This window comes from Macrobrachium nipponense, chromosome 45 (genome assembly GCF_015104395.2).
Source record: "Macrobrachium nipponense isolate FS-2020 chromosome 45, ASM1510439v2, whole genome shotgun sequence".
Taxonomy (NCBI): domain Eukaryota; kingdom Metazoa; phylum Arthropoda; class Malacostraca; order Decapoda; family Palaemonidae; genus Macrobrachium; species Macrobrachium nipponense.
The window spans coordinates 9980277-10005665 of NC_061105.1; the positions used below are offsets into that span (position 1 = coordinate 9980277).

The window sequence follows — 25389 nt, forward strand, 5'->3', positions numbered from 1 at the left end:
ATCTCTCCAAGAAAGATTCTTGAGGAGTACATTGAAAGTAAAAATCGACGGAGCTTCCATGAATTCACTGGTTTAACTAGTACTCCCAAGAAGGTGGTGAGTGGCTTAAGTGACGAAACAAACTTTGGGGACAGTGCTGTGACGAGGTCTCCAACAGCCTCATATCTCAAGCCCCCCAGTAAGGATCATAGTTGCTGGAGACCAGGTCAGCGCTCAGCCAGTTCTCCATTGTTACATCCTGGGAGACTGGGTCACCACGACACACTTGTGAAGAGTGTTTCCGCCAGTGGACACAATGGTGCTGCAGTGCCCATTCTACAGAGTCCACTATTACGATTAGCCAGAGGTCAGGGAGGGGTACCTCCTCGTCGCGTTCGCTCTCAAGGAGCGGTCAGTGCTAGTGCACTGCCTACGGCAGTATCCCCACTGCTAGTTAACGTGAGGGGCCAGAGACGGGCCAGAGGTGTGGTGTGCGAAGAGGACGAGCCAGCCGGTAGCAGTGCGGCTGCTGCCACAGCGGCAGCGGCGGCTGCGGATAATGTTGCTACGAGTGTCATTAGTGGTATGAATGGTGTGTACAAGAAATGTGCTAGTGATGAGTATCTCGGTGGTCAAAGAAATGGCAAAGAAGGTGAAGTGTCTATGCGCCGGTCTCGCACCAGCAATACGGGCGCTCACAAATCACGGCCTGAATCATCGCAGCAGGCAGACACTTTCCTCGAACAATGTGAAAATTTAAAAGAAGAATTTTTCTGTGATTTGGTTACAAGTACACCCAAAAAAAGTAGTTTCAATAGTACTGGAAATATGCGGCATAGCTATCACCAAGCTGTGAGTTCTGAACGGCAGATTGGCAAGAATAATTTTATTAATGGTGCTTTGTTATTGAATAACAATAATTTCAGTCCTCTAGATGAGAATGACTTTGATGAAACTTTTGATAATTTCCCGTGGATAAGTGAGTCGCTCGATCAATAAGTTTGACTTTTAATTATATGGAATTTATGTTCTGAAGTGGTTCTTCTTTGAGAAGAGGTATTGAAAATGTATTTTTTGTCAAAATATCACAAAATCAGATTTTTATTCTTTCAGATCTATATGATATTTGAGAAAAAAGGCAACATAATTCTAATTTGTTCATATGGTGGTTGTCTATCTGAGTCTGAGATTAGTTATCCACAGCAGATGATCATTATTTTCAGTGTTTATTGGCTGCTATTAGCAATATCTTCGTATTAGACCAAAGATGATTATTTTTTAAGATTTATGTTTTGTGGGCCGTGGCTGTTCGGGCCACATTTTTGTCGTTTTATGAATCTCATTGGAGGGTCTCATGGTAGATGGTGGGAAGGTTCTTGTTAGGAATGAAAGCAATGGTCAGTTTGTCACAAAAAGTTTTATTTTTTATTTATTTATTTTTTTTTTTTCTGTTTCATGTGGGCAGCACACCAAAATGATCATGGGTTAATTGGCTTGTTTATTTCTAGAACAAGTTGAAGGAAGACTTGCCTCTTGGTTTTCCCAAAGGAATTGCTTGCTACACTTGCCATGAGTACGACTTCATTTCTTTCCACAGAAGAAATCCTCTCAGCTGGCTCTGAAACACACCTAAGCCTACAGCCAATAACGCTGAGGACGACCCCACTCTTCCAACGCAAAATTAGTTTCAGTGGAAGATGACTAAAGTGACTTAGTAAGGTTTTGTGACCCTTAGCGGTAGGTACCGAGTACTTTTGAATATATAGAGTTCTCATAGTTCTAATAGATAGTAACTGGGTAGTGACTGATGAAAAAATTTTGGGTACTAAATTATGGAAAAGTCTTGTTTACTATTTTAAAAAATATATATATGGGCAGGAAAGGTGTACATAACAAAATTTGTGTTCGAATTATATATTATACTGGGAAAGCCATTGAAGGGAAAGTGCCAAATGTAGTGATTTTTAGTGTCATAACCTCTTGGGTTTCTGCCATTTCAAGGGAGGGTAAGAAAGATTTAGTGTCTAGCAATGCCATTGCATGTGCCATCGTATTTAATGGAGAGAGCGTACGGACAAAAATTGACTACGAGAAATTGGTTAATGTCAACAGTACCATGCAGTCCCATTAGAATTTTTGTAAATAGATTACAAATCTGATTACTTAACTAAAGAAAGTTAATATACCTTTGACATTTGTTAGGAAATTTATAATTTCTTGTTATGAAGTCCATTTAGCCTTAAGATTTACAATTTAGGTAGATAATTTCCCCCTTCCATACATACTGCCCCGTCCCCTTCTTTCGACTAAAGATGTACAGTATTGCCTCTTTGTTTCTTTTGGCAACTGGATAAGGAAGGCCTGCATTTGTCCTGTTTATTTTTATCTTATGAATTATATTCAGAACAAAATGACAATGGAAATAATCCCTGATGATCCCATTCACGTTTGCAGAGAAACCAGGTCAACAAGTGAATTTAAACAAAAACAATGACTGTCAAGCGTATTTAAATAAATCTGGTTAGTTTTGTCTGTAGATTTAAATATTATCTTGAACAAATATCTCAAGCCAGTATTATGAATTATGACTTTGAGATTTTGTCTCAGTGGTCTGCTTAGATTACCAAATCGTGATAAAGTAATGAGAATATATATTTTTTGTTAGCCATTTATTTGCATAATAAAAAAAGGCATAATACTTAATTAATTAAAACTCATTCGTGATAAAGTAATGAGAATATATATTTTTTTATTAGCCATTTATTTGCATAATAAAAAAGGCATAATACTTAATTAATTAAAACTCATTCGCATTGCTATTATAAATGTGATCAGTAAAGAATAATCTTTGGAGGTTTCATAATTCTTTACTTCATGCTTGCATAACTACCGAGGTATTTCAAAAAGAAACTTGTCCAAGCTGTACTTCACATGATGTCTTTGAGATTGCAAATGTTAATTTGTGCAAACCACTCATCCTTGCTCTAGAAATTGCAGATACTCTAGACTGTTTGGATAACTTAACAACTTAGACAGATTTAGTGCTTATGACGTAGCAAACCCACACGTATTATGAGTGGATTTTATGAATGGTATTCCTTAGGCTGTTAGAGTGGCTGACACCTCCGGCAGAATGTATTGCCTTGCGAATGTTAATTGTAACAATCCAGTGTTGATAATCTGAAGTACATACTGAAGGTTTAGATATTAAATGCTAAGATCAAGTTAAAGTGAGCTGTGGGCTGTATTTATGAAAGATTTCTTGAAAAATAAGCCTTTTCCTTTATTCCATTTATACATGTGGAAGGCAGTTAAAAGTCTGCTATTTATTGAAAAATATTTGGTATTTTTTTCCTTGAGGGACACAGTTATTTCATTGAGGGGAGTCAAGTTTTGAAAGCATAATACGTAGTTTTGATACTTATGTTTGACTATGCTTGTTATTTATTCAAACTTTGTTTTCATATGTAATATGCTGGCTGTTAGTTGGTTTGTTTTGAAATTATGTAATAAAGTTTGTAAAATGTAGAAGTCCATGATAAAATTCTCAAATCCAATATTAGTGGTAAATATTTTACTGTTTGGGAATAAATCTGCAGAGGACCTTTTGTTGTGGCTAGAGAAATTCTTTAATGGGTAATTTTCTGAAGAAGGCTATGATTTATAGACTGATGTTCTTTCTTTTTGGTTCAAGAATAGTACTTTTTTTTTCCTTGTGGGTCTTTCATTACTTTGATGTTTAGACTTGTTTAATGCTTTTTCCTTATAACTCTGGTACGTATTATGGTATCCACTATCTTTTACAGTGTACTATGTGTGTTAAGGTTTTGTTCTGTAATTGGATGCAAGAAATTATCCAAGGAGGATCATTCTTTGTGTTAAGAGGTTATTGAAGTTTGGGTATAAATCTTATCCAATGGTATTGATTTAAGCTTAGATCTGTGCTTTGTATTCTTAAGGAAACTGAGAGTGCTGTCTCTGGGATGATTGTTTACAATGGGAAAGGGAGTTGAATCTTTTGTGTCTGGGGATAGCTGAATAGTTTTTTTCTTATTAAGTAAGCTTGAGCATTTCAAGCCTCTTTATTCAACTTTTCAGGCTTCTTGTTATGTTGGTGAAATCAAGAAGAAGTTTTTTTAGAAGTTATTGAGATGATATGAGCCTAAGGATCTGGATACGCAAGTGCTAAAAACGTTGCGTTGCTGACACGGTCTAATGTTTAGTTTTTGGCCAGACTACACAAACGCTATTTTCGAAGCGTTACCGAGTATCAAACAGGCATATTTAGTTCATTATGGATGCTGTCCAAGTAGGATGTGTGAGACAGGCTTGTGCCTCATATATATATATACATATATACATATATATATATTTTTATTTATTTATTTTTTTTTTTTTTTTTTTGCTTCCCTCTTGTCACTTCAGTCTGGGAATATTGCCATCCCTATTTCAGTCGCTATAATACTTCATTTTGACATTTTATAATGCCAGCCCACTTTTAACTTCAAAAATAAATTTGTCTGTGTTGAACAGCTATTGTGCTGTCTCTCATGGTACTGGCATAGAGTGGCTTCTGGACTCCGGTACTGTTGTAGAGGAGCCGAGAGGTCTAGCCTATCTGGTGCCTTCCAAGCAGCTGGACACCACCAATGTCTCATGTAGTCAGGCAAGGCGTTACTAGCGCCATGCTAATAATGTCAACATCAATGCTAGTAACGCTCGTGTAGTTCAAATTAGTGGTTTTCCATTGAAAAGCATAGGAAGATACCTTAGTCAGCAATGTAGCGTTTTTAGCGCTCGTGTATCCAGGCCCTAAGTCATACCTGTCTTTGGCAATTTATTATTTAAACTTATTGTATTGTATTATGATACAATTTAGCCAAAAATCAGGCAATTCCTGATTAAAATGAAGTGCCAATCTTTGTCACATTCTTCTTCAAACTGATGATTTTGAAAGAACCCAGCAAAAAATTCTTTTTGTGTCTTGTGGGACATGTGAATCAAAATGATTATGGAGGGTCTTTATGTTTTAGAGTATCTTGCAGATTTGGATATTGTTGGGATAATTTATGTTGAGTATTAATATATTTTAGTCAATAGTTTGATGTAGCAGACTTTGATAATGGTGTTAAAATATTTCATGTTATACATTATATGTTAATACATTATAAAAGTTGGTTTTGATGTCTAAGATTAATGTTAAGTTTGTATAATGATTTAACTTATGACTAAGTACTTATGTAAGAATAAAATATATTGTAGGCAGCCTTTGTTACCTGTGCCATAGATTGGTGTACAGGCTATGTTGCGGTTTGCTTAGTTTGTCTAATGAAGGCGTGAGAACTCCCGAGTAGATTGGAGGGTTAGAATTGTATGCAAGGTGTTAGCTTTCAATGTTAGTTGCCTGAATTTCCTCAAACCACTTTGTTGACTCTCAAACTGTTACCTGCACAGTTTGTTAAAGTCTGTTCTACTTTTTGCATAGTGTATTGTTACGTTGTTAGACATATTTATTAGTGTTGAAAACATTTGGAGGTAGATTTCATGTGTCTTAACATTTTGGAAATACAGTAAGGCCAATTATAATGTGCAGAATCACTTAGTCCAGACACCAGTTTCTCATTAGTTATATGTTGTGAATGGTAGGTATGTATTTTGGTGAAAGCATTTGTGTGTGTGTGTGTGTGTGTACCTTGCGAGTAAGCATGATGCAATCGATGAGAAGAATTTAGGCTATACATTGTAATGCTTGAAGATTTTTTCATGGTGGTTGTTGTCATTTGGCTAAAATTGGTATTTTATAACTTTTTGACTTTTATCGTTAGATTGCTGAGAGGGACGAATTAGTTTTTAGCTTCCCCTTAAGTTTCATTCTCAAGCCTGCTAATTTCCTACTTTTTTCGGTTATGCTTTTCACACATAAAAAAAACAAGTTGGGAAGGTTACATACCAGATCAGACTTACCAAATCATTTTTATGAATATTACTGTGCCTTCGTAAAGGAAAGTCATTCAGCATCTGTTCTCAGGTACAGTATGTTATTTCTAGTTTTTACGATTTACCATTGATATAGTAATATTAAAACCCCAATCTTGTAGTCATTCAAAAGACAAGGTCTTACCATTGCCAGTGTTATTTTTGGCTCTTTAAACAGAATCTGAACTCATTTGATACCGTATCTATGGTAGGTGGCACCATTGATAATTTTATATAGTGTCTTCTGTTAGGAGCAGCATTGATTATTTGATACGTAGTGTATATGTTAGGTAGCAGCACTAATTAACAGTAAGTTTCCTGTTTTTGGAGTCGCTAAGAGCAGAGTGAAGAAATTCAGAAAATTCAGTGATTGTATCTGATGGGATACTTGGGAAACTCAACAAAGTGCCATGAGAAAAACTGCAATGATGGTAAGATATAATGAAGACAAACTTCTGATAGTAGTAAAAGCTGAAATGGTGCCAGTATCTTGAAATGATTTATTTCTCTGAAAGGAGTATGTACCAATATATGTATAAAATCTGGGTACTGAAGTAATGTTTACGATATTATATTGCTTGAAAATTAAACCGAGTTAATGTTTGCAAAGTCCTTAGAAAAACAGGGTATTTTCGTCGTTGCTTGACGAGTGAACCAAAATTTTGTATTGAAAAGAAATGTTGGCATCCTAATGTCTTATGTGCTTGTCCAACTTGCAATCTACAATGTATATAAAGAAATTTTGCCTGAATTGCCAGCAGTTTTAGTTTGTTAAATTATAAAATTGTTTGTTAAATTAAAATTTTTTTAATTAGTTGCAACATTTTAAATTTGATCTCATATACTGATTAAGAACAAACCCATTGGGCAGCCCAGTGAGAGTTGATATTGATAATATTACCTTAGTGGTGTGGTTCAACTCTTAGAAAATATGGACGTCATAATTATTTTATATTTTTGTATTGCATTACATTTTATGATTATAACTTGCCGGTTGAAAAGTTATGAACATTAAAATTTCAATTTTCTTGGAGCACAAGTTAAAGATCCTTTATAAAGTCAGACGACCATGTGGTTTTTGGTTGAAGTGTGATGCAAGTTGACTTGTAATTGATTGTCCAATGCCCTGCTTTCTTTGGTAGCTATGAAATCAGATATAGAAAACATTTTCATTTCCTGAAGTTAGCTCTCACCTATTTCAATTTTAAACGACGTATCACAAGAACTTTTATTTAAAGTTTGTATATTTCTTTTCATATTTTGTGCCCCAAGTATTTAGACAAGTTTGGCATGTTTCCTCCTGTAAAGCCGTTGGTAAATGGTAAATTACATTTGGATGTTTGTAAAAGCAGTGAGTTGTTTTGAGGGATGTTACTACTTGTATATGAAAAAAACCTTCTGGCCAGCCCTGTAAATTTTTGTTACCACAGTGGTCGGTGCAACCAACTGTATTTAGTTAGAGCTTTGAATTTCAGTGTTAAAAACTTGCAACCATTGTAATTTGAGGTTTACAATAGCTTTGATATCTTCAAAGCACTTTTGTTTGTGGTATGCAGTATATTTAGAAAACTCACAAATTTCATAGTATGCTGTAATTCAGATTGTTCCATGAATTAAGTCTAGCCTTGTCTTCTCTAAAAGTCTGTAGTTTTTGGGTTTCTTTGAGAGTTGCTGGCATTTGTAATATTTTTACATGGATTTTAGTCTTATTTTTTATTGTATGTTTTACTAACTATTGTAATGTTTTTGATATCGTATTTAATGCATTTTGTAATTTTCCTGTTTTTGATAGTGTAAGCTTAATACATACTAAGTAATTTTCTTTATACCCTTTTTATTTGAAAGGGCACTTGTCACATTCCTAAGATATTTTGTTGTAGTTGTGTTGTGGGTTGAACTGGATGCATAACTGAAGTGATCTTTCCCAGAAATTTTATATGATTAGTATATCTATCAGCTTTCCTCTTTACCTAAGAATGACTGAAGGTTGTTGAAAAGCTTTTCAGATTTGGTTGTGCAACAATTTTGATTTCATGTATTCTGTGGTTTTATAAATTCTGATTTTGGGTCTTTTACTTTTTATGTTTTAGATTCAGAGATCTTTCATGGAAATGTTCTAGTGTCAATTTGTGACATTACCATAGATGAAGTTTGTAAAACTAAATGCTTTGGGTATGTTTTTAGGTATTATAGGGCAACAAAATAAGTAAGGTTTGGGTGCATGTTTGCCTGTTTGTGGTATATTTCAAGATAGTTTATGTGTGGTTAGAAGGGCATTGTTCATCTGGGGTGCTGGTGAGGAATTATTGCAGATGTTATGCTTTGTTTAAATGGCATATTCTCCATGTACAAAAATATACAAAAATAAGTACAGTACCTTGTTCTCTGTAATTAAAGTTAATGGGTTGAATAGAATGACTTATATAAAATTTGTAGAATAATGTGAAACCACTGTATTTGTAAGGCTAACCCGACTATTAATGATAACGCAAAATTTTTTTTCATTATTTTAAGCAGTTGGTATGTAATGGAAGTTTGATGTTCACAAAAGAGGGTGTTCATCCAGAAGGCATGGATGCTCATCCAGACAATGAGACAATGCGTTCTTTAATGTGCATCAGTATTGTAATACTGAGTGATTGCTTCATGGCTTCATGTTCAATGTTTTTATCTGAGTGTCTATTTAGTGGAATCATTTGCTTATCATTTCATTGTTTGTGTTGATTTACCAAAAAAAGTTTTCATGTCAGGTATGCATAAATTTAAAAGTTTGTCGGATCCAGGTAAGATAAAGTAGGTGTGAAGTAACAAATAATTTTGCGCACAAAATGCTGACATTTTTAAACATACCGTTCTCCCGCAAGTGGTTGGAAATTGTGCAGTGAGTGATAGCGTGAACTATTGTTATAAGTATTTGAACTTGGACAGTGGTTTGCATATGTTACGAGTACATTCCACTGGCACAAGTTCACATGTGGTTTTGAAAAGGTGCATGTAAGGCCATGATATATTATCATGATGTTACATAAGGAAAGTAATGGTTGATACATGTCTGTTGAAATATCAGTAAGGTATTACTTAAGAGACTTAACCAATTCATATCACAAGTAAATATAAAGGTCGTTGGATTATTTTAAAACTTTTATGTAAGGTAGTTAATATTTATATATTAGTTACAGTATATCTGTAGTTAATATTTATATATTAGTTACAATATATCTGTATTTTTATTTATTGGGCTCTCTGAAGCATTACTGATGATAGCAAGAGATGATGTGAGCTTGCTGGTTGGCTTTGTGACTCATTTTCATTTTTTTTTTCTTTATCAAGTCACCCTCTATTTTTTCTGGGTTCTTAGTACAGCTGCTGGAAAACTTTACAGTTATGAACAACTGTCCTTTGACAAGTATATGTGTGCATTGAAAATCCCATACTATAGTCAGTCTGTTATTCACACTGATGTGGAAGTTGTAACCTAAAGTATTGGGTAGGAAAGTGTAGTAATGGGCTGCTAATTTCATGTTTCTATCAAAGCATTAGAGGTTTGTTAACAAGGTTTAGTATCCAGAGAGGTTCTAGGTTTGTCTCGACTTGCTTAAAATGTCCATACTATTTGCCAACTAAACACAAGGAACCATTTCTGTGACAGAAAAAGAAAATAAACTACTCAGCCACTTTCAGAATACTATAGTAGTGCACAAAAGTTGGGTTCATGTTCATAATTGATATGATAAAACCGATTTCCATATTTACAAGGTATTGGGGAGGGGTGGGGGGGGGGGGGGGGGGGGTTGCAGTTGAAAGTGAATTCACATCATGCACTTTACAAAATAGAAAAGTTAGTTTGTGGAGTATCTCACAGCTAGGAGGTACTGAGAAATTATATATGAATAGTCTGTTGAATAATTTGTCAAGGGTTGGCTCTATTTTCCCACAGTAACCTTGTTGTTTATAGGCAGTATGAGGATACAGTACATCGCAAATCAAGAAAACTAAAGATAATTTCTCAGGAATTTGGTCAATATAAGCCATGCAAGGTTAAATAATAGGATGATGTATCATCTTGTTAATGAAGTAATGCCAAAGAGAGACCTTAGCTTATTGAAATTCATTTACCAGTATATTTACTTTTAAGTAGTTGTACAGTGCGTATAAGTTTCAGGAAGTTGAATATTGCAATATCTGCTTTTTAGTTTAGTCTTTCAATTCTAAAGTTATTGATGTCATTACATTTTATATTAGGTTTACGGAATATCAAATTGTTTTTCTATTTTAAAAAATGTTTTCCATATCAGATAATGATGTTATTGCATAAGGCACAATTTAATATTCATTATTTTTTTAAGCTATCAGAAAATATGAAATGCTGATCAATGCAGCGGGGAGAGAAAGAGAGTGCGAGAGATAGAGTAAAGTGATAAAATATTCATCATTGTTACATAAATGTTGTCTGTTGAAGTGAGTTGAAAGTATGTGTTTCGCAAGTAACGTCAAATACTTAATATACGTAAAGATTCCATTGTAAAGAATACCTGAATAGTGTATACAGCATGTAACCCCATTCTCTTGCGTTTGATGTGTAGGGAATGAGACCTGAAAACTATTAAATTGTCTTGGGAAGTGGAGCTGGGTGTAGGATGGTTAGGGACATCCCTGGGTGTGACATCAAGGGATGCCCATGAGGCACCTTTGCTCTAAACAGTGAGTGATGCTTACCATCATTGTCCCTATCTTATGCTACCTTTAATATCCTGCCTTGGCAGATTTCCATGAGATAGCAGATGCCATCCCCCAGCATAAGAGTATGTGATCTCCTCTTCATCAGGTCCCAAGACAAGTCTTGGAGAGAAGAAAAATTGAATACTGTCAAAGGTTAAAAGCATATTATTTATTAAGGCTTCATTAAAGCTGTGATTTATGTTGCTCTGCTCAAATATATTTATGACTTAAAATCCTTACGATAGGCTACTGTAGTGGTTCTAATATATACAATACATACATAATATATATATATATTTATATTTGTATAAGTTCAGATTCATATTTATATTGCCTTGCACTGCATTTATTGATATATTGAGATTTTCCATTTATCTTCTCCCAGTTTTGTTTCATCTCAAGATATTATTTTTGTATGAGATATTTTAAATGTATCCAGTTGCACATTAGTTGGTGTCTGTTGTTGATTTCATATATAATTAAGGTTCCAATACTTTATGTGATTGACCAACAGTACACATGTCAAGATTGCCTCAATTTAATAGGCAAGTGTGTTCTCTCGCCTACAATGACGTGTAAGTTCTCTATGGCTAAGGGTAACTTGATGGAAGAAATGTGTAATCACTCATTTGAACTAATGTAAGTGGGTCTCGTTGCGTCTGTTTATGTAAATAGTCTGTATTTTGGAATGTAGTTAATGTCAGAACTCCAGAAATTCATAACATTGTACTTTAGCACTTTTAAGCCTTCCCGTTTTCATAGGCCGTCCCTGAGACTTGGATTAGCTCAGTGCTTTTGTTTATTTAATCTGACTCTCCAGTTGAGGTGGAAGCAGTTTTGTTTTGCTTTTAAATTCATTTGATTGTATTCTCGTGTAAGGGTGACAACACTGATTGAAACTATCTGTATCTTAGTCGCAGTGTGATGGATGATATGGTCATGAGATTAAGACTGAAATGGATGTGCTGACATGCTCTCGTTCACTGTAGGGAACTCACACTTCTTATGATTTATGTTCTTATTGTATTAGCCTCTTCCTGCAACAGATGGTAGTTGGGGATTAGGTTCAATTGTTATACTTGTTAGTACTGTATAGCAAAATTTTTCAATTTGTTTCATAAACTCGCACACTATAGCTTTTAGTTAATGAGAAAATATATTTAGAAAAATTTGTTAAACAGGATGGCCTTCTGTGTGCAACTGTTAAATAGTTGCTAAAGGTTGTCTGGATAGGTGCAGAATTTTGGTGAGATAAAGGATTCTAATCAGTTCTTTACTTAAAATTTCTTCATATGCATATCACACATCCCATTTCAGGACTGTCATGAATATCATATGTGTTGTATTTAGACATTTTTTGCCGACTAGAGTAGGTAACAAAATCTTACATTCAGCAGGGTGAAAAAACTGAGGGGATTCGTTTTATACAAAACTGTTACAAGTATCGTTAGGGGATTCTTTTTGTACAAAACCGTTTCAGGTATCGTACACGCAGTCAGTTTATAAAGTTCATCAGGTGGCAAAAAAGCCAAATTAAGGAAGAATTAATGTTTACAATTAATTGGTATTCTCAGAGTCAGAAACCTGTATATGGAACAGAACAGCAGAGGTATCAGTTACTACAAAATAGTTCAACTAGACCATCGAGTTGACATTTGAAATTCTCATAGGGCTGGTCAAATGGAAGGAAGTCAATGTTAAAAGAGGCATTTTATTTCACTTCATTTTCTATTACAGGATATATTCTCATTATGTTCATACTGTATTAACTAAAGAAGGCGTTGTATCTTAAATGTACAGATGTGCAAAATAACCCATTTACATTACGTGAAAAGTATTATAGCATTCAGGTTTTGTCGTAACCTGTCTCAAAATGTATATATGGTTAACTTTAAGGATGCTATATAAATCAGTAAAATATAGACACACAGTTACGAGTCAAATCATGCCTAAATGACGGGATTCAAGAAAATGCCATACAATAAAATATGAACGTGTTCCATTCAAGTTACTTTTGACGTGGAGTCAATACATGTATTGCCTCTGTACCCTGCCAACCAAAGATTGGATTTACTTTTGTGTATGAGTTTTTGTATATATTTGCAAATAAAAAAGGAATATTTGAAATAAAGCCATAATATAACTCTCTATTAATGCCCTTTTGTTTCACACTTAAAAATGTTGCTATATATGTTTGATCCTTTTGCTGAGGATTAAAAAAAATTCAGTCGGGAATTCCCAGTTACATATAGCAAGAGAGTGCCTCAGTGGCGTGATTGGTATGGTCTTGACCTGCCACCTTGGTGGTCGCGAGTTCGATTCTCGGGCATTGCATTTAGGTGTGAGTGATATGTATTTCTGGTAATAGAAGTTCACTCTCGACGTGGTTCGGAAGTCACATAAAGCCGTTGGTCCTGTTGCTGTATAACCGCTGGTTCCATGCAACATAAAAACACCATACAAGCAAATGGTTATTGCAAGAATAGCATGGCAGCTGGTACATCATTTAAATATTTTTAATGTAATTTGTATTTTTCCTGGGTATAAAAACCAGAATCTTTATATAGAATTAGCCCTTCAAGATGAAGGATATATACTACAATGCTTGAGGTCAGATTATGATAAAAGGCTCTGGATTTTTTTATACAATGGAAAAGCATAAATTAAAAATCTGATTCCTTTTACTGTACCTCTGTTCATACTATTTTTCATTCATCTTACTTTCCACCCTCCTAACAATTATTTCATAGTGCAACTGTGAGGTTTTCCTCTTACACCTTTTAACCCTCCTTTGCTTTCAATTTCCCGTTCAGCACTGAAGCCTCATAGGTCCTAAAGCTATGCTTTTAGGCTAAAAATCTTATATCTGTGTCTTTGTAAATACAAAGTGATGCCTTTTAAATAGGAGACTAAGTCCTAAGGTTGGAAGATAGTTGACTTGCCATCTGGAATTGTCATGTTTCCTGTCATGAGAGTGAGCATGGGATCAGACTTGTAACCTTCTATGCAGCCTGGCATAGGGACCATAAGCCAGAGCAAGATGTATTTGGACACTCACTCTGGGAAAATCTGTACAATACCTCCAAAGTGGACGAGAAAACAGGATGAAAGGTAGCTTTATTGTTGTGGTGGCGGTGTTTGGCTAGACACAATCTGCTGAGCAGTTGCCATAATTCCTAAGAACTTTTGGGGGGATGTTTCTAATGGAAAATGAGGTATAGTTGGCCTACTTCTGCCAAGACCTGACACCTGCCTCCATCACTTGAGAAACTGAAATATTCCTCCAAAGGCTAAGGACAGGGCAATGCCCCTGGCTTACGTGAGGTCTTGACTTAAGTGGACGACTTTGGAATGTCAAAAAGAGAGTGTGTTTTGGACACTTGTGTCTGCCACTACTTACACAAAGTCACTGACACTTTACCCTCAGAGATCAGGTCCGTTTTAGGTAGGTCCACAAGGCTCACACTCAAAAGCACCTCGTCCAGATTATGTACCAACAACAAAGTCTTGGAAGGAGGGAATCGAGAAACCCTGGCATTAGGACGGGCATATATGTATGCCTATGGCGACAAAAATTGATCACTTCACAAGTATGCTAGAAGTGAACTGCTCAAACATAAGATTTAACTTCTTTGAGAGTTCCAGAAGACTGTGTACATACAGAACATCAAAAAACAAGAAAATATATCCATTGGAGCAATGTATATCTTTTAACATATAAGTAAACCGACTAAGCCATGTACTAAGCTAAAACATGGCCTAAGGATAGCATCATCATCTAGGGGAAGATAATTCTGATAAGATTTAAAAATATAAGAAACAAACTTTCTGTAGCCTGTCCGGCACCCGTTGGTGATAAAAGTAAAAGTACTGATGATAAGTTAAAGACAGCCGCCATACATTTCATTTGTGATCCAGCTGAGGTACTGATCAACACGCGTGTAGATCCCTGGGTACTGTGCAGAACCACAGCCGTATCCAGAACTCACAATGCCCACTTCTTGCAAGATTCCCCCTCTTCTTAGAACGAGAGGTCCACCAGAATCACCCTGAATGAAAAAAAAATGAAGTTTTTCAAATTATAAAGTTCTTGAGAAGTTGACTGGAAACCTTCGTATCAGTCTCATGAGAATCTAGTAATATTACTAAATAAGCTATCATATAATATTACTGTGCTACAATACCAAAGGTGCAATGAAGTCACTTTGAGTACTCACACGACACACGTCATTGATAATGCCAGCGCAAAGGATGGAGTTTGTGATTCCATCCGGGTAGAGGAAGTTGAATGTGGGACCAGCTGCATCATCAAGGCTGTATATATCGTTACACTGTCCACTGTCTACAACTTCCACCTCAACGTCATGTAACACTGATGATGCTGTTCCTGTTTAGAGCATGAATTTAAAAGAATAAAAACATTGAGTTCACTATATGCTATGGCTGGAGTTTATTTTGGGCTGTAAAGCAAATTGCAAGTTAAGTATATCTTAGTTTTACCAGACCACCAAGCTGATTAACAGCTCTCCCATGGCTGGCCCGAACGATTAGATATTTTTACGTGGCTAGGAACCAGTTTGTCACCTAGCAACGGGACCTACAGTTTATTGTGGGATCCGAACCACATTATATCGAGAAATGAATTTCTATCTCCAGAAATAAATAAAACTTATTCCCCGTTGCCAGAGCCAAGAATTGAACTTCGGACCACTGAATTAGTAGCCGAGCACGAAAACCACTTGTCCAACAAGGAACTGGCTGTAAAGCAAAAAGGCCTATGGTGAAATGTCTAAAAATATCCTTTTAGTGTTCGCCGCCCACTATTTATTACATTTGACCTGAAAGTTTAGTTTAAACTTAAGTATGCTCTTACTGTATAATGTATTTCAGTATTTTGTACCATCTCTCGAAAGAGAAACCCTAGTCTTGTTCTTTTAACATGCAGTTGTTGATTTAGCTTATGTCAAAACTATGAATAAGAACCATGATTGCTATGGAGAATTATTATCACAGCGAGGAATGCTGAAGAAAAATAGTTTTCCAACAATAGATAATGCACTGTGACTGTTTTCCTGAAGTACAAGAGATTATAATCAATTATCTTACCATTTTTTGTTCTTCCCCATCCAGATACTGTGCACACTTGCCCAGTCAAGCTTTGCTCCTGTTGTGGGAGGCAGAAAGGTCTGAGGACTGACGTAAACTCAACCTGCAGTTCAAACGGCAATTTTTTAAGGACTTACGTACTCTCATTATGGCTAAAATTCATAACTATCATGATATTTGAATACCAATGCAGATAAGGTTAGAGATCACATTAAACACGCCATGTATATTATCAGAAATATCGAATTTAGAAACTAAATATACTACAGCAGCATTTTCAAACTCCCTTGGGATGACTTTACATTGTGATATCAACCAAGTTGTCTATGGCTTATGAAAACCAAACCAAGTCTAGTAAGGTCATCTGGGTCTTCTTAAAACAACCTAAATATGGGACAATGATGATAAAACTGTCATAAAATATTCAGCCAGTTACCGTTTAAAATACTAACTCTGTCTCTTAGAGTGATGATGGCAATGTCATTGTATTTAGCTGGTAAGGTGTAGTCTTCGTGAACTTGAATTCCTGCAACTTTGTAGTCAAAAGCCTGACTCTCGTCTGGGTCGTCAAAGTCAACCTCACCAAGTCTTATGACAGAAGGTCTGTCAAAGAAAGCAAGTCTCACAATTGCAAAGAGGTCTAGTCATGTCTACTTATGGAAAAATCATCGTAATACATTACTGTACTGTAAATTACAAAAACTGAGGAAAATAAGTTTTGTGCTAAAAATCCAACTCTTGCTTACTTCAGGAACCTTTGTTGTCTTTTATTGCTTGGGTCCAACAAGCAATGTGCTGCAGTCAAGACGTGATAAGGAGAAATGAGGGCGCCACCACAAACGAACGAGTCTCGACTTCGCAGGTTGTCTTTCATCACTGGTTCTGGACCAGTTCTTTCAGGTGAGGGAGTAGAGCTACTCTCTGTTGGTACTGGGGTTGTTCCATCTGTCCCAGATAACGGGGTTGTACCACCTGTTCCAATTGATGGAGAAGTACCACTTACCCCTGGCTGCTGGGTACTCTCTCCAGGTGGCTGGGGAGTGCTACTTAATTCAGGTGTCTGTGGAGGACTGGCTTCGCCAGGTACCTGAGTTGTACCACTTGCTCCTGGGATTGAAAAATAGCATTTACTCCAAGAACCACATACCACAAGTGGTTGAGAAGTACCAAACATTCAAGAAGATGGGTCTATCACAGCAGCTGGGTTTGGAATATGCAAACCTCTTGTGCCAGTTGCCCTCCCTCTTATGCATTTGGCAGTGCAAATATATAACTGTACATGTAACACCAAGAATACAAAAAGAAATAACAAATAAGTACCTGTAACAACTTGTGTTACATTAGAGATGACTGTTCCATTCAAAGTAACTGTGGTGATGACTGTGGTTGGTGGGGAACGTGAAGGTGGAGGGGGCGGCTCGTTGTCTCCCTGGTAAAGGTACAACGCTGGGTGACTCTGTAGAGAAATTCACTCTGTTATCAACACAAACTTTCATCAAACCTTAACACACAGATGCCACAAATAATGGGTTACAACAAGGCCCATAAATAAAGACATAAACTTATTGCACAAATAATTATTGTTATGAAGAGGAGACTGATCAAGTTTGAATAGTCTTTGTTAAATGTCCTCCTCACTTCAGTGAAAACAAAGACTGCAACGGCTGGAGTTACTCACAATTCCAGGGAACCTTTTTGGAGGCTTCAGGGATACCTCTGCATCAGTGTCCATGAGCATAATATCCAAACTAGATGGTGCCTGGAACCCCACTGGGGCCAAGGGTAGATTTCCTAGTGCGCTGCTAGCAGATCCAACACCAAACTGGAAGTACGTAGACATTAATTTATCATCTCTTGAATAAGTCTAGAATCTAACAATGTGTAAACAGATACTATACATAGTATTAAAATGGAGCTAGTAATATTTCATCAAAACTGAAAACATAATTCGTAGTGATGACACAAAACAGATAGACATGGAGTGGCATGATGCAAGCAACAATGGGTTACTACAAGGCCTGGGAGTCAACAGAACAAGGAAGTTTGTCATTAAAATCAATACAAGAACTATGAAGTCATGTCACCCGTACATGACCCAAATGCTAATTACAAGTCTACTTGTCAATTGCATATCATACATTAACATATTTCAGTTACAGGTCTTCAATACACAGGTATTTTCTCTTGATTAAAAGTTAAACCTGCATATTAAACATCATGTGTCTAATTTTACCTACCAGGCAGAAATTGATGGCGACTGCAAGTTCTGCTACAACAGGACTAAAAGGCCTCCCTGTGTTCCTACCGACAAGTCTCCGCAACCTCCCAGCCAATGCTGCAAATCCTGACGGTACGCAGAAGGGGACCAGAGTTCTGATACGTGCTCCAGCCGATGGGCCAGAAATTGGTGGTGGTGGAGGTAGTGGAGGTGGGGATGTGGGAGGCAGCGTTGGAGGTGATGTTGATGACTGCTGAGGTGGGCTTGCAGTGAAAATTACAGGTGGAGGCCTTGGCTCTGGCTCTGGGGGATCTATTTCCCCAACAGCTACGGAAACTGACACGGCAATAACAATAGTGATGATGCAAAATAAAACTGAACAGACATTGACATCAATGGTGACTAAATTCTCAACAATTGCATTCTGCCTTGCAAAGCTTAAATTATATTCGTCCCCGACTAATGTATTGTTTGTTACTACGGGAATTCTGAGAGTGCACTTCTCTGATGATATAAAGGATGTAATTCGCCTTTTATCTCTCTTCTTTTTGGCCTGGAAGAATAAATGACGTGAAGACTCAACTACATCAGGCTCTTTGAAATCTTCCTGGGTGCTGTATGGGACACTACTCAATACGCTTTTAGAACGGTGTTCACCTGATACTCTATAAGGCTCAGAACTAGATTTCACACCATCCAAAATAAGATTCATCCGCCACGCAAACTTTTTCGTTTTCCTTTCCTTAGCTTCAATGTTCTCTGCCAAATTAAGAGGATACCCCCAAGGACTTTGTGGGTAATTACCAGAAACCTCCAGACTACTGGCAATATCCGAGACCTCATTTTCTACTGCTATCACGTGCACAGGGAACTTCTTCCAAATGTCATCTGGTGTGGCACTGCTCACAGTATGGTTCACTGGGTGGAGCTGCCTCTTTGTTCTCCCAACAGCTGCAGTGGATGGATCAATGCCGCAGTCTATTCCTTTGGGAAAATAAACAGAAAAATGCTAAATACATTAGTTAGTCTAAGCTAGTGATATTTAATATTCGAAAAACTTTCCGTTTTTCGAACAAAATTTTCGAGAAAATGTTGTATCGTTTGTCGAACAAATGCTCGTACTTCGAACTGATTGATTATCTAGTTTATACTTGTATTCGACGGCCTACTGGGTCTTACAAGTTAAACTGTATTAATTTATTTTTTCATTTACAATACAAAGTTTAATGATAACAATATACGACAAAAAACATTAAAGTATAAAGCATTTAATATAAAATTTAGCTTTCAATATAACATTTGAAACTGAACGAGGGACTGTTGATATGTTGAGGAGAGAAGGGGATGAGAGAGTTAAAATATTACTGTGTGTATGTAAAAGCAATAACAATTCACCTAAAAAGGAAATTTCTCAATTAATTTAATGCAACGATAAAGTAAGAAAACAATCAAATGCAATATAAAAAAAGTCTTAATTGAGCCAGTGTCCAGTGCGCCGAGTGAGACGGTCTAGTTGAACAATATTAACAAAATAGTAAACGAAAGAACAAAGGTAACTTGAGGTAGAGGGAGGGAGCGTTTATATTTTTGAGGAATAATGAATGAATGATTTTAAGTTATCGTGCGTCATGGCATTGTTGAGGAGAGAAGAAGAGACAGTAAAATCTTTACTATAATATGTATGTAAAAGCAGTACCAATTCACATAAAAAATAAAATGTTATTTCACAATAAATTGAACGTAATGATAAAATATGAAAACAATCAAATGCAATACAGAAAAAAAGAAAAAAAAAGGTCTTAACTGAGCCAGTGCTCGGTGTGCCAAGTGAGACTGCCTAGTTAAACCAAGGCCTAATTCATAAGGTCTTGTCATGCTCAGCTTAAAATGGGGTACAGGATTAAACGGCTAGGTGCGTGACGTCACAATAACCGCAGTCAGGCCCCTGCCTTAACCTATAGCAATCTTGCCTTTACTTTCTCTTTTTTTATTTTTCTAAATACTCTAAGCTATTCGATAATTAAATTAATAGTCAGATGTAGGTTCTTCATTCTACTGTGTTAAGAAGGGAGACCATTAGAACTCTTTCGCCAAATACCATTGAAATTATAGGAAACCTACCTTTGCTTTCTTCTTTTTATCCGTTATTAAATACTATTATCTGTTTCCGAAGAAAAATAATAGTCATAATAAAAAGTATATTTTAACATATTAAATAATCATGTGCGAGTTCTAAAGAACATTCTAAACAATAATATAAATATATGTCTAAATTACACATTTAACAGATCTCCATAAAATCACATTTTGCACATATATAGCGATGTCACTAACTTTTTCAATATATACACCGCTTTTCTGGAACTAATGTGTCTGTTCAAATCTCGAATTCTAAAAACTGTACGGCATGGGACAAAATATTTCGACTTGTGAAGTTATTTGGATGTGACTGCTAATTATATCCGGTAATTTAATTATCGCTCCTTTTAAGGCTGTTAAAACATTTTCCTCCCATGGTGAGAATCAAGCATCTTATCCATACATTTCAAATGATCAAGAAACACTAGGCTTCATTAGTTTCCCTTCACTAAAGCTTATGGCACCAATCTTTGTGTCATCTTCCTTTGTTACTTTTGCTCCTAAATGTTCCAGTTGTGGAAACTTGCGGGCAATGAACCCGCCAACATATGGCATCTTCCCATGTTTGTTCTTCCACTTCCTGGTCTTTGAAGTCATCACTTTGATCATCCTTATTAAATACTGGTAAGCAAAATAAAATTGCTGATATACTGGGTTCTTTCTGAAGGGAATTTCCTTCATCTTTGAATGATGCGTCTTGCTTGTCAGGGACGTAGGAAAATGGGGCGGATGTTACATTTTCACTGTTGCAGTTTTAAACGTTGCTCTTTGAGCTTACAAGTGTGCTGTCTTTTCCTAAAAGGTGGGCTCTGAGACGATGTTTAAATGCAACTGCTGATGGGTGCTGATCGTTCGCTCCCATCTGACTTTTGCAACCAAAAAAGTGCCCCAACCCAGCCTGATTTAGTCTGTAATTTAGAGTATGCGTCATGCCAAGTTTTTATTTTGCCCTTTTCAGCAAGTTAGACAAAGGATAGAGCATTGTACTTTTTTTCACTTTCATTTCTCTAGCGGCTCTATTCATGTCTGGAAAGATTTTGTCTTGCAATTACAGGTTTAGTCACGTAAACATTTCTTGATGATTTTCTATCTGTTAGCAGTCGAGAATAAAACGGATCAAACTATCTATCAAAAAGCCGAATGAAATAGCTTGTCATTTTCCAGCCCTTCCCTTCAAATATCCTTGGTTGTCGAAGTGATCAAAAGATTTATAAGTACTTTTGGACAGCAGATGCACGGCAAGTTTAACTTTCATTCGTTGCATACCTATACATAATAGCATTGGTATGTTTTTCAGAAAGTTTATAAGCTGTCCGAAGATCACTTCATTCCTCTTTATTGGCTCTCTAACTGGACAATTGTGACCGCATGTACTACATACAGTTGCATTAAGTTTTTCTCTTTATGTTTCATGAAAATGGTCTGGTAACACAGCAATGAAGCCTGTTTATTTTCTAACGACGGATGTGAATGAACGAGATATTGGATGCCAATGCTCATATTTTCCTAATCACTACTGTAGACAATGTGTTAATGATATTAATGATAGAAGAATAATAGTTTATATTACCAGTGAATTAAGTTGTTAAATATATAGAAAAATTGTATAATAACTGAATAGTAAAAATAGCAATGGTGAAAATCATATTCAGTGCTTACTAGCCATAACCGTCAAACTTTGTTCCATTCAGGTGTGGCTGTGCAGGCGCTTGCTGGAATGCTACTTTTGTTCATGGTAGATCATTATTTAGTGTCAATTTCACACCCTCACCAATATTAGTGAGGGTGTGAAAAAAGTTATTGAAGTCAAACTAACTGTTTCAAATATCTTGTTCAATATTTAAAATTTCCCTCCACATTTGACCTAACAAAACATCAAGAGGAAATCATCATTGTTATAAAAGTAAACTCCACGATGATCATTCGCAGAATAGTGAGGTTCATATGAGTTCGTGACAATTATGGTGGTAGTTCGAGAATTCATCGGTTGTTAAAGACTCACTTGACAATGGAATTACCCTGTGTGATATAATTAAGTGCTTTGTAAGGTATTTCACTCTTAATACTGAACATTTATATGCATACAAATAGCAACTTGACCTTGCAACCAGATGCACCTTAAATGGGTAGATACATAGAAATAAGAGCTGGACTAAGTTGCTTTTGCTTTCAGTATTCATCAGGTTTTGATTTTATTTCTTCACATTTAACTTAAATGGCTAAATTTCTCCCCTCATTTGAGCTGGTCCTTGGTCATAATTATTGCTAAAAAGTAAAACACCCAAGCTTTTTGTAATTATATAATTATGAGTTTTCTTTATTAAAATCAGCTGGTTTCATAAATGAATTTATAGCACCTATCTAAAAACTATGTAGTAATACACAATTGTCATGTTCAGTGTTTTCACAACCATAATTTCATATTAGCCTTTGTTATAGGACTCAAGCAATTTTGTCAAATTTCCATTTGTAAAATTCCTTACATTGAAAAAAGAAACCCACAAGATTACTGAATATAAATTGCTTACTTGTGAGCATTGATATAGTAGTATTTTACTAAAACTCTAGTACTTTCAGGCCTTAACTGTGGCCCATCCTCAAGGAATATGGATAACACCTTACTAGAGAGAAAAATTGAAGTAACACAAATGTAGATCACTACTTACTGGAGACTCCAATGCTACCTCCAGTAAGTAGTTATCTGTGACCTGGAGACTCCAATGCTACCTCCAGTAAGTAGTTATCTGTGACCTGGAGACTCCAATGCTGCCTCCAGTAAGTAGTTATCTGTGCCTGGAGACTCCACTTCTGCCGTCTCCAGCAAGTAGTTTTGTGCCTGGAGACTCAATGCTGCTACAGTAAGTTAGTTATCTGTACCTGGAGACTCCAATGCTGCCTCCAGTACGTGTTTATCTGTGACCTGGATGACTTCCAATGCTGGCCTCCAGTAAGGTAGTTTTATCTGTGACCTGGAAGACCTTCCAATTTGCCGACCTCCAAGTAAGTTAGTTATAATGTGACCTGGAGACCTTCAATGCTCCTCCAGTAAGTTAGTTATCAACCATCCCGGAGACCTCCAATGCTGCCCTTTCCAAATAAGTATTACTGTTGGTTTCCTGCCGACTTCAATGCTGCCTCCAGTGAGTAGTTATTTATATCCCGGGAGACTTCAATGCTTCTCTCCAGTAAGTAGTTATCCATATTCCTGGAGACTTCAATGCTTCTTCCAAAAAGTAGTTATCTACATCCCTGGAGACTCCAATGCTGCCTACAGTAAGTAGCTATCCATATTCCGGGAGACTTCAATACTGCCTCCACTAAGTAGTTATCTGTGACCTGGAGACTCCAATGCTGCCTCCACTAAGTAGTTATCTGTGACCTGGAGACTCTAATCCTGCCTCCATTTAGTAGTTATCTATATTCCTGGAGACTTCAATGCTGCCTCCAGTAAGTAGTTATTTATATCCCTGTAGACTCCAATGCTTCTTCCAGTAAGAAGCTATCTACATCCCTGGAGACTCCAATGCTGCTTCCAGTAAGTAGTTATCTATATCCCTGGAGACTCGAATGCTGCTTCCAATAAGTAGTTATCTACATTCCTGGAGACTCCAATGTTTCTTCCAGTAAGTATTGATCTATATTCCTGGAGACTTCAATGCTCCCTCCGGCAAGTAGTTATCCATATTCCTCCAGACTTCAATGCTGTCTCCAGTAAGTAAATATCTTTGTTCCTGGAGACTTCAATGCTTCCTCCAGTAAGTAGTTATCTGTGTTCCTGGAGACTTCAATGCTCTCTCCAGTAAGTAGTTATCCATATCCCTGGAGACTTCAATGCTGCCTTCAGTAAGTAGTTATATACATTCATGAAGACTTCAATGCTTCTCTCCAGTGAGTAGTTATCTATATTCATGGAGCCTTCAATGCTGCCTCCGGTAAATAGTTATCCATATCCTTGGAGACTTCAATGCTTCTCTCCCTTGGAAACTTCAATGCTTCTCTCCAGTAAGTAGTCATCCATATTCCTGGAGACTTCAATGCTTCTTCCCTATAAGTAGTTATTTACATTAATGGAGACTTCAATGATTCTGTCTTGTAAGTAGCTATCTACATTCATGGAGACTTCAATGCTGCTCTCCAGTAAGTAGTTATCCATATTTCTGGAGACTGCAATGCTTCTCTCCAGTAAGTAGTTATCCATAATCCTGGAGACTTCAATGCTACCTCCAGCAAGCAGTTATCCATATTTCTGGAGACTTCAATGGTTCTCCCAGTAAGTAGTGATCTATATTCCTCGAGACTTCAGTGCTTCTCTCCAGTAAGTAGTTATCTATAATCATGAAGACTTAAATGGTCCTCTCCAGTAAGTAGTTATCTATATTCATGGAGACTTCAAATGTTACTCCCTAGTAAGTAGCTATCCATATTCCTACATATCTTCTTATTTCCATTGATGCATTGTTTCGTAAACTGGCCCACCTCAAAGTTTACCCAGCTTGATTAGCTGCATATTGATATATCTACCTGTTTAATAAGGGTTAAGTAGTTGTCCGTATTTCTGGAGACTTCAATGCTACTTGCTCTTCAGTAAGTAGTTATCTCTATATACCTGGAGACTTTAATGCAGAACAGTGTTTAGTCTCTATTAAAACACATCAAATATGTTGCGGCTTCAGATTAAATCATCAAGGACATAGAACCCCAGACTAAGTTAATGAATCATTCAATGAATGTCCTGCTCAAGATGTAGGCCTGGTCCAGTGTCAGAAGAATCTGGCCTTTTAGTATCAAAACCAATGCTATACATTATATAAATTGTGGCCTCAGCCTAAATTTTCGAGGGCTGAAGACAAAGAGACTATGTCAATATCAGTCATGGTATTCTGATGTCAGACATAGGCCTAGGCTAAGGTCAGAAGAATCCAGCCTCGTGGTCTCTACAAAATGTTCATGATTGACAGGAAAAGCACCAAAAGAAGGAACAAAAAGTTTGTGCATCCTGTCGCTTTACTTTCAAAAACACTTTCATCTCATAATTATATCCTGAGCTGTCAGAAAGCTTTATCTGCATCTTATAAACATATATATTAGGTTGTAATGGATTTCATTGCTTCGAAAGGAAAATTAAGCTTGGTGAAATGCCAGTCAAATCAAATTTACTCAGAAAAATTAAATAACAAGTTAATCATTTGTATAAGCCTTTTGGCTACCATGTCAATGGCAACACTAAATTCTGTTAGACCTAAGTACTGCTG

The 25389-nt window shown here is 36.4% G+C and overlaps 2 protein-coding genes across 2 annotated transcripts in view; one reads left to right on the forward strand and one right to left on the reverse strand.

The window, feature by feature from the left end:
- LOC135214371 (MAP/microtubule affinity-regulating kinase 3-like) overlaps nucleotides 1–12817 on the forward strand; it is a 94956-nt gene extending 82139 nt beyond the window's left edge. The window contains exon 10 of the mRNA XM_064248605.1: nucleotides 1–12817. Coding sequence (XP_064104675.1) covers nucleotides 1–978 — 978 coding nt within the window. The 3' untranslated portion in view covers nucleotides 979–12817.
- The window catches only part of LOC135214372 (uncharacterized), a 17180-nt gene continuing 4601 nt past the window's right edge, over nucleotides 12811–25389 (reverse strand). Inside the window, exons 4-10 of the mRNA XM_064248607.1 lie at nucleotides 18018–18982; nucleotides 17459–17602; nucleotides 17101–17236; nucleotides 16527–16887; nucleotides 15781–15883; nucleotides 14892–15061; nucleotides 12811–14723 (exon numbers count right to left, since the gene is read on the reverse strand). Of these exons, the coding sequence (XP_064104677.1) occupies nucleotides 15826–15883; nucleotides 16527–16887; nucleotides 17101–17236; nucleotides 17459–17602; nucleotides 18018–18982 (1664 nt within the window). The 3' untranslated portion in view covers nucleotides 12811–14723; nucleotides 14892–15061; nucleotides 15781–15825. The remainder of the gene's footprint in view (nucleotides 14724–14891; nucleotides 15062–15780; nucleotides 15884–16526; nucleotides 16888–17100; nucleotides 17237–17458; nucleotides 17603–18017; nucleotides 18983–25389) is intronic.